The sequence below is a fragment of the Malus domestica genome, chromosome 16, assembly GCF_042453785.1.
Source record: "Malus domestica chromosome 16, GDT2T_hap1".
NCBI classification, from domain to species: domain Eukaryota; kingdom Viridiplantae; phylum Streptophyta; class Magnoliopsida; order Rosales; family Rosaceae; genus Malus; species Malus domestica.
In genome coordinates this window covers 22,418,860-22,433,309 of record NC_091676.1, presented here as the reverse complement: position 1 = coordinate 22,433,309, position 14,450 = coordinate 22,418,860, and the positions used below count along the sequence as shown (strand labels likewise).

At 37.4% G+C, this 14,450-nt stretch overlaps 2 protein-coding genes across 4 annotated transcripts; one reads left to right on the top strand and one right to left on the bottom strand.

The window, feature by feature from the left end:
* Positions 1-2,626: 2,626 nt before the first annotated feature.
* Positions 2,627-9,987, top strand: LOC103403608 (histone-lysine N-methyltransferase family member SUVH9). 3 transcript variants are annotated; one of them, XM_017323666.3, is made up of 3 exons: positions 2,689-5,007; positions 5,156-5,255; positions 9,554-9,987. In XM_017323666.3, exon 1 carries the CDS (start codon positions 2,905-2,907, stop codon positions 4,945-4,947), a length of 2,043 nt encoding a protein of 680 aa, XP_017179155.1. In that variant the 5' UTR covers positions 2,689-2,904; the 3' UTR covers positions 4,948-5,007; positions 5,156-5,255; positions 9,554-9,987. The 3 variants fall into 3 exon arrangements, with proteins under 3 accessions (XP_008340678.1, XP_017179155.1, XP_070671361.1); XM_008342456.4 differs by lacking the exon at positions 5,156-5,255 and having other exon boundaries at positions 2,627-5,007; XM_070815260.1 differs by lacking the exon at positions 9,554-9,987 and having other exon boundaries at positions 5,107-5,255.
* A 183-nt stretch (positions 9,988-10,170) lies between these two features.
* LOC103403607 (uncharacterized) lies at positions 10,171-13,240 on the bottom strand. Its single transcript, XM_008342454.4, has 4 exons — positions 12,626-13,240; positions 11,108-11,178; positions 10,700-10,835; positions 10,171-10,392 (listed from the first exon to the last, which is right to left on the bottom strand). Exons 1-4 carry the CDS (start codon positions 12,780-12,782, stop codon positions 10,307-10,309), a joined length of 450 nt encoding a protein of 149 aa, XP_008340676.1. The 5' UTR covers positions 12,783-13,240; the 3' UTR covers positions 10,171-10,306.
* Positions 13,241-14,450: the final 1,210 nt, after the last annotated feature.

The following is a 14,450-nucleotide window of genomic DNA, read 5'->3' as shown; positions in this document are numbered from 1 at the left end:
AGTGCCAATAATACACCATAAAAGAATGTATTTTTTCAATATTATTATATAATAAATTTACATATTCAAGTGAAACTTTAAAGTTAGAGTTTTTGAAGTTTGTTTTCTTGTTTGGTTGTTTAAGAGTGAAATGTTTTTGATTATTTAGTGAACGTTATGTTTGTCACTCTTTACTTATTACTAATGACATTTTTAAACTTGCAATCAGTGAGTGCTAAACTTTGTTTTGATTTAAGTAATTGATTTCTAGTGTCAATACATTGTCCTACATTTTTTAAGATTATCTTAAGGAGGGGCGCTTTTATAAATTTCGCACAGGGCCCCTAAAATCTCGGCCCTGTTAATAATAAAGAGATGTTAGTAGCTACTTAGCTTGATCTAGTTAATACCAAAATGGTTAGAATTCCTACTCAACCATGTCATGTTTGTTTATAGAAGTAACGAGTTAATGCTTTGTAGCAACACAAATGCTTCTCATGAGCTTATTGATATTAAGACCGACAGGGAAATGCTTTTTTCGTAATGATATCATTATGCGTCGACCCTCAAGAGTCGGGGGAACACTTTTTTGCTTCATTCTCTAACTAGACAATCTCACTATTATAATTTCAATCATCAGTGCTGCTCTATTTTGCCAATTACAACCAGACTTTGTTGACTATCCACGCAACTTTACTATGGGACTTGGATCACAACATGTCTTGCACGGTGCTCAAATTCATCTCATAAGAATTCTAAGATAATTATATGTAGACACAAATGCAAGCTTGGTCTAGGGGCATTTTAGCCCCTTCATCGGACTATCGTCATTGTATGATGGCTAGTGCACATCCCTTTGTTGCATACGAATTATTCGCATGGTGAGACAAGCCACGACTTACTTGAAATGCTAGATTTATCAAGCTGTTACATCTTTCTTGTGGCAAATCTCATCTGAAAATATTTAAGTTCTCATGAATCAGAGGGCAACCACTCTTCAAATGAGGAGAATTAGTATGCATTATATTTTGTTCATCAAACTAATTATATTATTTTATTGCTTACAATTAAATTTTTGCTTAGTTGTTGACAGAAGGCAGCAAATCATTGTATTTGGACTTTGGAGGCATGTTAGCACTGCACAAATTCATAGTTGAAAATCACAAAATTGTGGGCTGAAGACCTAGACCAAAATAAATTCTGAAGGCTCGAGATTGAGGGTTGAGGACCCTAGATCGAATTATGGCCGAAGCCCAAGACTGAGGGTTGAAAACCTAAAACCCATGGTCGAATAGCCGAAGGCTAAATTATGACCGTATGATTGTAGTAGAAGGTTAAATTATGATTGTGTGATCGTAACAAAAAGTTAAATTGTGTGATCGCATACAAAGGCTAAATTATGATCTTGTAATCGCAACCAAATGTTAAATGATGACCATATGATTGTAGCTGAAGGCTAAAGTATGATCGTGTGATCATAGTTGAATGTTAAATAATAACCGTATGATCGTAACCAAATGCCAAATTATGACCAAGTGATCGTGGCTGAAGGATAACATACAACCGTGTGAAAGTAATCAAAGGCTAAACTATGATCATAGCCACAACTCATGATAATATTTCAAGTCACATGAATTTTGGCAAGAGAAATATTTTTTCTCTACAAACTAAGAGGATCCGTGTTTGCAGAGAAAAAAAGCGGCATATGTGGTGCAAGAATTAAGAGCCAAGTAACTAGCCATTTTTCATGCATACTAAAAATTGGGGAGTGCGGCTAAAATAAGGCAACATGAATCAACTAGTACTAAGGAACATTGAGTGAGATAGTGAAACTTGGAGCCCAAGCTTTTTATGACTATAAAAGGCCTAGAATCCCACCAGAACGCGGCCGGGGGAGGGGGGAAGAGAGGTATGAGATTGTTCTATATTTTATCAACATCCTGAACAAAGACTGACTTGAGCGTCGAAGTGTTTATTGGAGTACCCAAAATTTTCCGTGCCAACACACTCCTCTTACATTTAACATTCATATTAAATAAAACAAAAAAGAATTAAGGGATCATAATAAGAAAATGAATGTAGAATGAGAAGTGTGTGAAATCACTATCTATCTCGAAGATAACTTTGATGTATTTTTTTGTGGTATGCTTGATGGATTTGAGGTGGTTCTCAAGATTAAACAGTTGATACTTTACGTGTAAATTGAATAAATGTCAAAGTAATGAACTGTAGTGTGAGACAATTATAACCTCGTGAATAGTGAAATTGACCATAAACCTAAATAATGTGTATAATACTCAATCCAATATTTAATATTGACAACTTGGTTCAATTTTGATATAAAATTACAAATTAGCCAACTATGTTTTATATTTACACTACAAAATTTAAAAGAGTAACATATAATAAGATAATTAAACATTCACAAGAGCTTTCATCTATTGAACAACTACCATTTTATCTTTATTTCATGGTAATTTTATTTTATCTAGAGACCCTTTTATCTACGATAATATTTTACACGTGTATAACATGCTCTGAAAGTGCTAGATCGAACTCAATAGGACCCATAGATGATGATGTAGCACATGAACTCGGTCCGTATTTTTTGTGCGAATAGTCCATCGACGCTGGCCTAAGCGTTAGCATCCAATGCTAACATAAATTGCAACAAATTTAGGGTGAGAGGGGCAATTCCGTAAAACAAAAGTCAGTTTCATCCAATTTCCTACCAAAACTGGATGTAAAAAATTTGACAAAAAGGTTACATTTCAAAATCCGCCATGAAAGTAGCTCCTCCAAATTTCTCAGCAGAACCCTAAGGAAACAAAAGGCACACCCACCGCAGCCACAATCTTCCATGCCCAACCTCTACAACCACCACACTCTCCTCCCACTCAGACCCACTTCATTTCAGCTGACGAAATGGGCTCTCTCATCCCAATTATAGACCTCAATAACCTCCCTGAATCCCCCGCCGGCTCCACCCCAAACACCGCCAACTCCGCCGTAGCCTTGAAAGTCCCCAAAATCGAACCGAAGCTTGAACCTTTCGACGAACCACTCGATACCCACCTGCCACAACTGCCTCCAGAACCCTTCATTCCCACACCTACCCCCAACTCTCTCACTAATTCCCAAATTACCCCATTCTCCGACCTGAACCACACCCCTGTATCTGAATCCTCCGCCGCACCTTCCGACCAGGAGAATGTGTACTCGGAGTTCCATCGAATTTCCGAGCTTTTCCGGACAGCTTTTGCTAAAGGGCTCCAGAGTATGGCCGACGGCGAGGTCGAAGTTTTGGACCCGGATGCGCGAGCAATTGTGCCGGTTCCTCAAGAAACCCAGTTATCAGAGGCCGTCGTTGCGCGGCGGAAATACCCCAAGCGGTCCTCCGAGCTCGTCCGGGTCACCGATCTGAACATCGAGGACCAGAGGTACTTCCGTGACGTGGTGAGGAAAACCCGAATGCTATATGACTCGATTCGAATACTATCAGTGGCAGCGGAGGAGAAGCGGAACCCGGGAAACGGGAAGCGAGTCCGAGGCGACTTGCAGGCCGCCACGGCGCTCAGGGATCGTGGGTTGTGGCTCAATCGCGATAAAAGGATCGTGGGTTCGATTCCCGGGGTCTATGTTGGCGATCTCTTCTTTTTCCGCATGGAGTTGTGTGTGGTTGGTTTACATGGCCAAGTCCAAGCTGGGATTGACTATCTTCCGGCGAGCCAGAGCTCGAATCATGAGCCAATTGCAACCAGCGTTATCGTTTCGGGTGGCTACGAGGACGATGAGGATGCCGGCGATGTGATTATCTACACCGGTCATGGAGGACAGGACAAGTTTAATAAGCAATGTGCTCACCAGAAGCTGGAAGGTGGGAATTTGGCATTGGAGAGGAGCATGCATTATGGTATTGAAGTGAGAGTTATCCGAGGAGTCAAATGCCAAGGCGGTATTTCGCAGAAGGTTTATGTTTATGATGGCTTGTATAGAATATTTGATTGTTGGTTTGATGTGGGCAAGTCGGGGTTTGGTGTTTATAAGTTTAAACTTCTGAGAATAGAAGGGCAAGGTGAGATGGGTAGCGCTATTCTTAAGTTTGCGGCTAGTCTTAGGACTAACCCCTTGTCTGTGAGGCAGTCAGGTTATCTCAGTCTGGATATTTCTAATAAGAAGGAGAATGTTCCAGTTTTGCTTTTCAATGACATTGATTCTGATCAGGACCCCATTTACTATGAGTATCTTGCGACAACTGTGTTTCCAACACAAGTGTTTCATCAGTCTGGGAAGGGAACCGGGTGTGATTGTATTGACAGTTGTTTTGGTAATTGCTTTTGTGCTATGAAAAATGGAGGTGAGTTTGCTTATGATGACAATGGGTGTCTTTTGAGAGGGAAGCCTGTGGTTTTTGAGTGTGGGCCCTTCTGCCATTGTCCCCCAAATTGCCGGAATCGTGTCACGCAAAAGGGTATGAGAAATAGACTGGAAGTGTTTAGGTCAAGGGAAACAGGTTGGGGAGTTAGGTCATTGAACTTGATACATGCTGGTGCCTTTATATGTGAGTATACAGGGGTTATTCTCACTAGGGAAATGGCTCAAATATTTGCAATGAATGGTGATACCTTGGTTTATCCACATCGGTTTTCTGATAGATGGACTGAATGGGGAGATTTATCTCAGATAGATCCTGGTTATGTACGTCCAACTTATCCTTCGATCCCACCATTGGATTTTGCTATGGATGTATCCAAAATGAGAAATGTTGCTTGTTATATGAGCCACAGTTCCACTCCGAATGTTATGGTGCAGTTTGTACTGTATGATCACAATAATGTGATGTTTCCTCATCTCATGCTATTTGCAATGGAGAACATCCCTCCTATGAGGGAGTTGAGCCTTGATTATGGGGTGGCTACTGTGTCTGAGGCTGATGAATGGACAGGGAAACTTGCTATCTGTAACTAATTTTGATGGGGTGCTGATATATAAATCATGCAGACAGTTACAGGAGTAAGACATACTGAGGTAAAACCAACTCCTTTCTCAGTAAAAGCATTTGTGTCTTTCTTATTTTATGGTTATGCGTCAGATCAGCTTGCCCTGTTTTTCTGTGCTTTGTTGTAGCTCATGTTCAAACTTCGATGTCGCATTGTCACCTATTTATTGGTGCCAGGTGTGTGATTCTTTGTGCGATGATATACTCTAGTAATCATATGGTGAAGCGTACTATTAGGAGGAAGGGAAGGGGCCTTTATTATTTCTCTGTGATGGAGGTGATTTGTCTTGTTACATATAAAAGCTAGTCATGCTAATCTATGTACTTAGGATTCACCTTTTCCGTTTGCATTTCTCTGGAGCAAGGTTGTTCATTAATTTGTATTGTAGGGTAATATCATGATTCATGGGCCATGATTCTGGCTGTAAATTATACTCACGGGTTTTGTTTTATAATATTTTGAGTGCTCAAGGATTTTCTTATAATATTCTGAATGCTTGAGGAATAAAAGTTGCTCAATCTCTTTCTTTGTTGCTTCTTGTATGTGTCTGGCATAGTGCTTTTAATTTTGTTGCATTAGAAATTGGTGTTTGGACAGTTGCGGGGAATCTAGTTATGAGCTGTTATATATAGAGGATCTCATAATCAAGACTTGGAAATTGTAATTTGTGATGGTTAATACATTAACTGCAGTGAGTAAAAAGAAGAGACAAAAGGAGGACATTAGTGCTGTATAAATTTTTTACGAGAACAGTTTTTCACCAACATTTAGTTTTGACTGCTGCAGTAGGACACTTTCAGTATCAGATATTTCCCATTTCTGTTCATGACCCAAAGGAAACAAATATTCGCCAACCCCTTTTTGGGTTATGATGAAAGGGATTTGAACCCTTGACCTAGCCTAATCCTAACCCATTTCCCAACCCTCTCTCACGACTTGGTGCGATGGCAAGTGCCTTTGCCCATGAGCGGTAGGTCTCGGGTTCGAGACTTGGGAGCAGCCTCTCCATAAAGGGGGGTAAGGCTAGCCGACATTCACCTCTCCCAGACCCTGCGTAAAGCGGGAACCTTGTGCACTGGGTACGACCTTTCTAGTAAAACACAACTATTTGGGTTTATTTCTTAGATGTTTCTCTCCCGCCAGTAAGTTTCAGCTAGAAGTTTTATCGAATGTACTTAATCTCAGTGGCCGTGGATTCCACCGCTTTGTATTTTCTAATTCTCGTCGAAATATGCTTTGCAATAGCAAGACATTTGGTTTAGGATGGCAGACTTGTGTTTGATTTCTAGAAGAGTTAAATAATTTGCTTTTCAGTCCTGATTAGTGGTACTCTCTTTGGTACATTCAAACACATTAAATTAAATATTTTGCCCCCAAAATTATATAGTTTTCAACACACAATGGTAATGACACTATTCTGATATTTTATTTTGCTAGGGTTGTAAGTATTTGGTGCATCTAGTAATTGACCCATTGCTTTGCATTTGAGTCTCCATGTCATTCTATTACTAATGAGCTCGGATAGAACAATATGGGTACAGGTATTGAGTGCACCTTCGGGTTCTGAAACCATTTGGGTTGGAGTTCATATGTGAGATATGCAACCCGAGTATTTATTGTGGAATAATTGTACCTTGAAGCAATTGTAGGAGAAACTTTTAAAGAAGATAATTTTGTTAGCAAAATCTTTGACTTTGTTCTTGTACTCTTAATTTTACTTTGTGTTGTAAACGTAATACTTATTATTGACGAAGGGGAAGCACGATCAAAGTCCACATGGTATACAACCCCCTACCTAAAATACAAACCCACCCACCCCAACCCTAAAGAGAGTGGGTCCATACAAACTGCAATGAAAGTAAGACGGTGCACTTCCCTATCCCTTGAACGGAGAAAGAAGGGGATCACTAAATATATAGCCTCATCCAATGTACTTGGAATCAATTATCCAGCACATAGGAGAAAGCCAGCAAATAGGAGAAAGAAACTATTTGATTAGTGCAGTATTTCTAGTATTTTCTGAAGTGGAGTTTGGTACAGGGAAAGGTAAAAGGGATTCATGTTGAATAGATTTGTGAAAGTCCATTGAAGGGGAAATGCAGTGGTCTACCTATTAGTTATGGTTGAATTTAATAAAGGGAAATAATTTGTGGATGCTTGAAATTTACATTCTTTACCTATGAAATTTGAGTTAATTTCACCATCCTGGAGCTTTAATTGATTGACGGGAACAATACTGAATCATACTTCTTGCTTAGATACACTCTAGAAGCATCAGATTAGTGTTAGATAGCTATACATTATACCTATCTAACTCCTACTTGTGTTTGTTTAAAAAGTTGCGGTGTAAAAACAAAAAGTGCTTTAGCATGTTTAAAAAGTTGGAAGGCAGAACACAATAAGACTCATGACATTGAGCAGCTGTGGTGTTTGTTTGGGGTATTTTGAAGTTATTTACTTAAGTTGTGCAAATTAATGCTAGGCTACAATTAAATGTGCATCGGGATTTGGGGAAAGGGTACATGTATGGATTTGCTCATAGAATAACCTTGAAATTCTTTGGAAAATATCCTTTGGCTGCTTCAAAATGTACCAATTAGTATTCAGTTTCCTTTTTCGGTTACTAGTATTCAGTTTCTTTCATCAATGCTATATGCTAGTTTAATGTGTGTGTGTGTGTGTCTCTACATATACAAGGGAAAAGGATGCCCGTAGTTCGTGAAAAGTGTGAACTTGAGTCACCCTGCAATTAATTTTTAATGATTCCGACTGTTACGTCCTCTTTCAATGGATTACCCTTTAAAAAGTTTAGTGAAATAGGAAACCATTTAGATATCTAAGTATGATAAAATAGATAAACAAACACAACGTTTCTGATAAACATTGAAATGTTGATGTTGATAATCAAATGACTAACAATAGGGAAAAGGATGCCCGTAGTTCTTGAAAAGTGTGAACTTGAGTCACCCTGCAATTAATTTTTAATGATTCCAACTGTTTCGTCCTCTTTCAATGGATTACCCTTTAAAAAGTTTAGTGAAATAGGAAACCATTTAGTTATCTAAGTATGATAAAATAGATAAACAAACACAACGTTTCTGATAAACATTGAAATGTTGATGTTGATAATCAAATGACTAACAATTTCTGATTTGGGTAAGTTTTTGTAGAGATGAGATTTGGAGCTTTTCTCATTGAGATTAATGATAGGTTTCATGTACATGAAAATTACACAAGTTTTCTCTGTATTCCCTGCACATGTCATATCAATTAAAAGAAACAGCGATGTCCTCACACCTCTGCACCAACACCTTAGTTACAGATAACATCTTGTCATCTGAATTGGCCTAACCAAATCATTAAACCCAAATCTGAAAGTCTTGCTTGTGATATTTTGCCTGTGGTAGGAAATTAGGAATCGATGTCAGATTCATGTTTCTCTGTGACAAAGTCATTACTATTAAAATTAAAGTTCTGTAAAGTTTTTGAGGATTATAATTGAGTGTGGGTAGCAGAACTATGGGGTAGAGTAAGATACTGGGCAGCCCTCTGGGCTTCAGTTTCGAATGAGTTCAGGGATTATTCTCTTTCTCATATAGTGTGGGATATGTTAGCAGCTGTAAAGTTGAGGTTATGTTACTTGTAAATAGATCTACTTGAGAGGTCTTAGCTAGTTTTGCTAGATGGTGGATTACTTATCCACTATTTTATTCATGTTATTATTTTAAATAAAGTGTGATCGTTTCTTCTAAAAAAAAGTTGTGTAAAGTTCATTGCAATGGACTAGAATACGCAAGAACTTATTAAATTCTTGTTGTTTCGTTAAAACTGATTTCTTTCCTGTATTTTTTTTTTCAAAACCAATCCATTGTTTAGGTTTGTCAAGCTATAAAATCTTTTGCAAGTGAGGTTCCAAATTGTGTTTCATTACAAGACAATAACATTCAGTTGGCTGCACTGCAGATAGTGAATACAGACACACGTGAGTGCACACACATAACTTGTTCCAGGGACCAGGTGTGTGTCTTTTTAAAAATTTGCCAGTTTATTGAATATGGATAAAGTGAGGGAGCCGTGCGAATCTTTCTATGTGAAAGAGAAGTACGTGTTTAGAAAGGGAAGTTTTAGTAGAGTTCAATAAATTGAGCAGCTTCTTGGAGTTCTCTTTTGTTTAATGCTGCAGTTCTATATCTATTTATTGTAAATAATTTGAACCAAAACTTTTCAAATGGAAATGTATTCTGTCGGCTGAAAAATGAACTAAATATTGTATCTAGCGACTATTTCTGTAGTATTTCCCTGCTTTTTAAGTCGTAAATAATTCATTAATTTCTGTGTATGATACATTGTGCATACTTGAAATCTTACCGGCCTGTACCGTTTGTGTAACAGGATCTGAACCCATTAGTCGGTTCTCTGTTCGATACTATTTTCTATTATCTTGTTAGCAGGTGTATACATAGAAAACGATATTACTGGATGTGTTTGGTTATTGTTACGTACTCACGATTGCATTCAAAATTTAGGATAGCCAATGGTCTTAGGAGCTCTCTAATAGTTTTCTTATTCTGCAGGTGGCATTCAGACTACATGGTTGTGGTATCTAGCTTCCTAATTTTCTGGTCCATGAATGTTTCTTCACAAGTAGATGCCGAAGTGTAAATTTTTCAATCAGATTATCCAAAAGCATTGACGTGGCTCATGTACATGGCAATTGAAGTCGCGAGCTGGTGAAAAACAGAAGTGAAAACTCGCTGACAGAGCCACCATATGCTGCTGTGATGATTTGCTCTGACATTTTAGGCATTTGCCTGTTTCGCGGACATTTCGGACCAAGTCTTGATACACGCAACTGATAGTAGGCATCTTTAGGTTCGGTAAGTTTGTAAGCACAAGTGTAGTAATCTTCTCTACTTGTAGCGTTGTATATGTTATCACAGACCGAAATAGCTAAACTTTGTACAGAATTGTATAATTAGTGCCTACCTGCATCACGTATGTTTGGATAGATCGCTTTTCTTTAATTCCTTGATTAATTCATTTGTAATGGAACATCAAGCATTGTGGATTTCAGCTCACTTGAAAGCATGCATAAACTGCTGCATTCATATAAGTTCTATGCTTGAATCACGCGCCGTTGTGCTGCCTAAAACTCCCATGTGGATGGACAAATTATGAAGGTAAATACAACTTTGGTACAACTTTTGTATCATCATATATTCAACACCTTGTTTGTTATACAAACAGAGTTGTGATATACACATTTCGGGATGACTTGGTATCCCAATTTCAGTATAAAGTGAACAATACTTTGTCAAGTATACGGCTCAGGCCTGAGTTGCGAGCGTTCCATTTTTCTCTAGTTGACGCAGTCTTGCTCGTTCCATCTTTCGTTTACGCCACTCTTCCAGGGCTGCAGAACATTATGTATATTGGTAAAATCTAGTTACTAACAATAACAAATAATTTGCCAATTTTTATGAAATATTTGTTGCAAGGCTAGTATTTACACAAGAAACCATAACCAATGAATCCATCCACTCTAATGTTAAAAGGAGTGAAGGGCGTTTGACGAGTTCTCTCAAAGATTCGTTCACATCTGATTTAAAATGCGAGCAACTATCTGATTTTCATAAACAATAGCGGACACACACAAGTAACATACAAGAACGACAGCCGTTTCAGAGCTTCACAATGAACAAAATATGACATAGTTTCACCTTTGAAGCTGGTTGCATCATTAACATAATGCAGATCCTTCAATCTCTTGGAAAGGTCAACTGCAACAGTCTGCCTTGTGTCTTTCTCCTTAGCTGTTTCTGGTTTTTCATATGCTTCTTGTTGGATTTCCTTCACCTGAAAAGGGAAGAAATTAAAAGAGCATCCAATGGTACACAAAACCATGAATTGCCCGAGGTTAACTATTTGATTGATATCGAAAATTTAAAAAAAAAAAACAAGAAGTTCCAATTTCAATTGAAAGTGCACTTAACATCAGACAGGCAAGCAGTAAAACATTGGTTCAGTTTGTAAAAGGGCTCCCTCCATTTCATTTGTGAATAGCAGAAGATTATTTTAAGTAGAATTATAACCGACGCATAATAGTTCTAACACTGAATCAAACTTACTCTTTTTATCAGTTCCAAGGGTCGCATAGCAAAACGAATTTCTTCAGATTCTCTTACATACCTAAGTGCAGCTGCACATACACAGGAAAAAGACTAAAGCAAACCAACTTAAGGTCAAGAATATAACATAATCATATTAGAGCATCATACGGAATCAACGTGAAAACAGAGTGTCGGCTGTCGACTACCTGACGCCCACCCTCTCCTCCTTTATCCGCCCTCCCCATCCTAATATTAGAGCACATGAAAAAACAATCCTTTCACAGGTTTATGATTATAGTATATTTAACCTGATATAACGAACGCATCATAGTTTAACAACACCATACTGCTTAAATCAAAACTGTATCTTTTAGTCACTCAAATACAGGTCTCATGCTATTATAATGCTTCGTTAATGAAACGCTTTCACAATGACCATTTGGACCACTTTTCCATTAGAATTTACTCATTATTACCATCAAGTTAAAACCCATCATCCAGTCTTAAACTAGGGTCATATAGATGGAAAGGGAAAATTAAAAAAGAAAACCTACAAGGTGTATGACACCAGTTGCACAATTTTAATCCTAAGATTTTAATTGATTTCAAGTTGTATACATCCAAGAGCTTACTGGATTTTGAATTGTATATTGAGCTCTATTGAGTCCTTTTGCCATGTAGGGATGCGAGTTGATTGGTGAGACCACATGGATGATTCCCACAGATAAAATGCTAAAGGAAATGGCACTATAATCAGTAGTAGGTGGTTTAAGCCTAAATGGAAGAAATTTGACCTGAAAAAGTGAGTAAAGAAGTACAAGTAACAGCTTATGATCATGTTTGGAGGAAACAAACACAGGCACACCACTATGAAATATATTTCTACAGGACAGCTAAATGACCCCTCTAACATACATTTACCTTAGGAGTTCAGACAAATAGACAAGATAATCCAAGGTCTTCACTGATCTAAACAGGGTATAAAATTCTACAAACTCATCTCCAAGAAAGCAAGATAAACTTGGAAGGATTTTGACTTTCAGTTCGACTATTAAATTTCATGGCTTTTCAGTTTTCAATAACCTCCATATGCGATTTAATTTTCAAAACTGAAGCTGGTCCGATCCGGACTAGGAAGATAACCTCATTACATTGCAACTTAAAGATAAAGTCCAAAAAAACCAACTGTGAACTGTACTAAAATACTAAATTTCAAGCACATTCGGAACCTTCGATCACAAAACTCTCAAGCCTAAAATACTAAATTTCAAGCACATTCGGAACCTTCGAATATCAACATAAAGCTGCACCAACAAGATCACAATACGACTAAACCACTAAACCCACATTACAAATCCTAATTCCCTAACCTCAAACGAAATGGGTCACCAATCCAATCAACAACAAGAAGCAAATGATGGGTTAGCAAGGAAAAAACAGGAAATTTTCAAAAAGTGAGGAAATTTAGATGATGGGTCAGCATGATTCGCAAAGATAAAGAAAACCCATTGCCAGATTGTAGAGAGAGAGGGAAACCTGAATTGAGGTGAGAGGCGGAGAGTTTGGAGTAAGAAGAAGCGGAGGAAAGAAAGCCCTGAAGCAGTAGCAGCGCCGTGATGAGGTTGAGCAAGCACATCATTATGGTGGCGATCCTGAACGAAAGCCTCGGCAGCCATGATTGCTGTCCCTCCATCGGATTTTTGTTTGCTGTCTCTTTTGGTAATTAGCTGCTAATTTAGCTGGTACAAATTAGTAGGCAGAGAGAGAGGACAGAGAAAGACGAATATGGGTGATTTGGGATCCCAAACTGAAAATGGGAACCTGAATTCTAAACCAAAAATTTTCGGGATGGCAATTTGAAAACCAATCCCAAACCAAAATTTCGGTATTCCTAATTTTCTAGATTCTCAAAATATTTTTGGTATTTTGGGATGGTTTGATATTCCCAAATTTCATACAATTTGAAATAGCAATCATTCATACCAGGTTAAATTAACATGCAACCAAAATAAAATAAGTAACAAATCAAAAATAAAATAAAAAATAAGTTACAAACCTAACATATTCAAAAACTAACAATACAATTTTTTTGATTTCGTGTTGAAGAAATAGATACATTTGTTGGAGGTTCATACCAGTAGATGTGGCGATAAAGGGCTATAGGTACTACTTGGAGACCACACCAATTATATTACTACTAGTAGTTAGCAACAATTCAACTGTATAATAATATACATGCATACATACATAATAATATACATGCATACATACATATATACATACATACATACATATATACATATATATATATATATATAAAAATTTCGGTTCGATATGGAATTACCGAAAGATTGAGTAAATAACACCGAATCTCATACTGAAATTTTGGGATCAATTTAGTATTTCATCCTGAAAATTTTGAAAATTTTGGTTTGGAACATTTTTGATTTGGGATTGGAATTTTTTTAGTTTGGTTCAGGATTTTCGAGAATTTTTTTCCAGTCCTATCAGACGAAGATCAACAAAAAGAGAGCGGGGTCTCTGGCATAATTGTGATTCCAAAATTGTCCTTGACCGTTCACTCCAATTCCAAATTAGAGGTAGGTTTGAGATAGGAAAACTATGAATACAAAATTAAGAATGAGGAATGTGTAATATGTGTGATTGTCTAAATTATTTGTAGATTGTATTTAGGATAATATAAGATCTTTTCTTTTTAGGATTGTATCCTTCCAGTGCAAGGAATTCTCGTTGATTTACTATAAATAAAGACACAAGGTCTGAAGGCATAGCACACAAAGTTCCTCAAACCTATTCCCCATCTCTCTTCCTCTCTACCACCCCTCTCATTCTCTAAAATAGGTCATAACACGTTATGACGTTGCGCTAAAGAGAATTCATTCATCTTCAACCACAAGCGTACTATGTTTAAGTTATTCTTATGTAATTAAATTTTGATTTTATTGAATTCATATACTTGTATTGATTCAATCTATTTTTTATGTTGAAACAAGATACAATATGCTTTGAAGATAGAAATCCAAAATCCGAAGGAGGAACTCCTAGAAACCCTAAACCCTAATTTATGCCTTTGCGTGGTGGAACAAACATTTACACAATACATGCCATTTTTTCCCTTGGCCCCACAACGTTACTTTACAAATGCACTTTTTCCCTGCGAAAAAATTTCATTGCGCAAAGCCTTGGGCAAAGCCCTAAATGTTGACCAAATTTCCCAACCAACGTAAATTTTCGTCTAGTAAACAAAATTGACCCGACTAATTATGGTTTGTTGGGCCAAATTTTATCGGGCAAATAGTATTGTCTAGGGGTGGGTTCAAAAAACCAAAAACCGAAAACT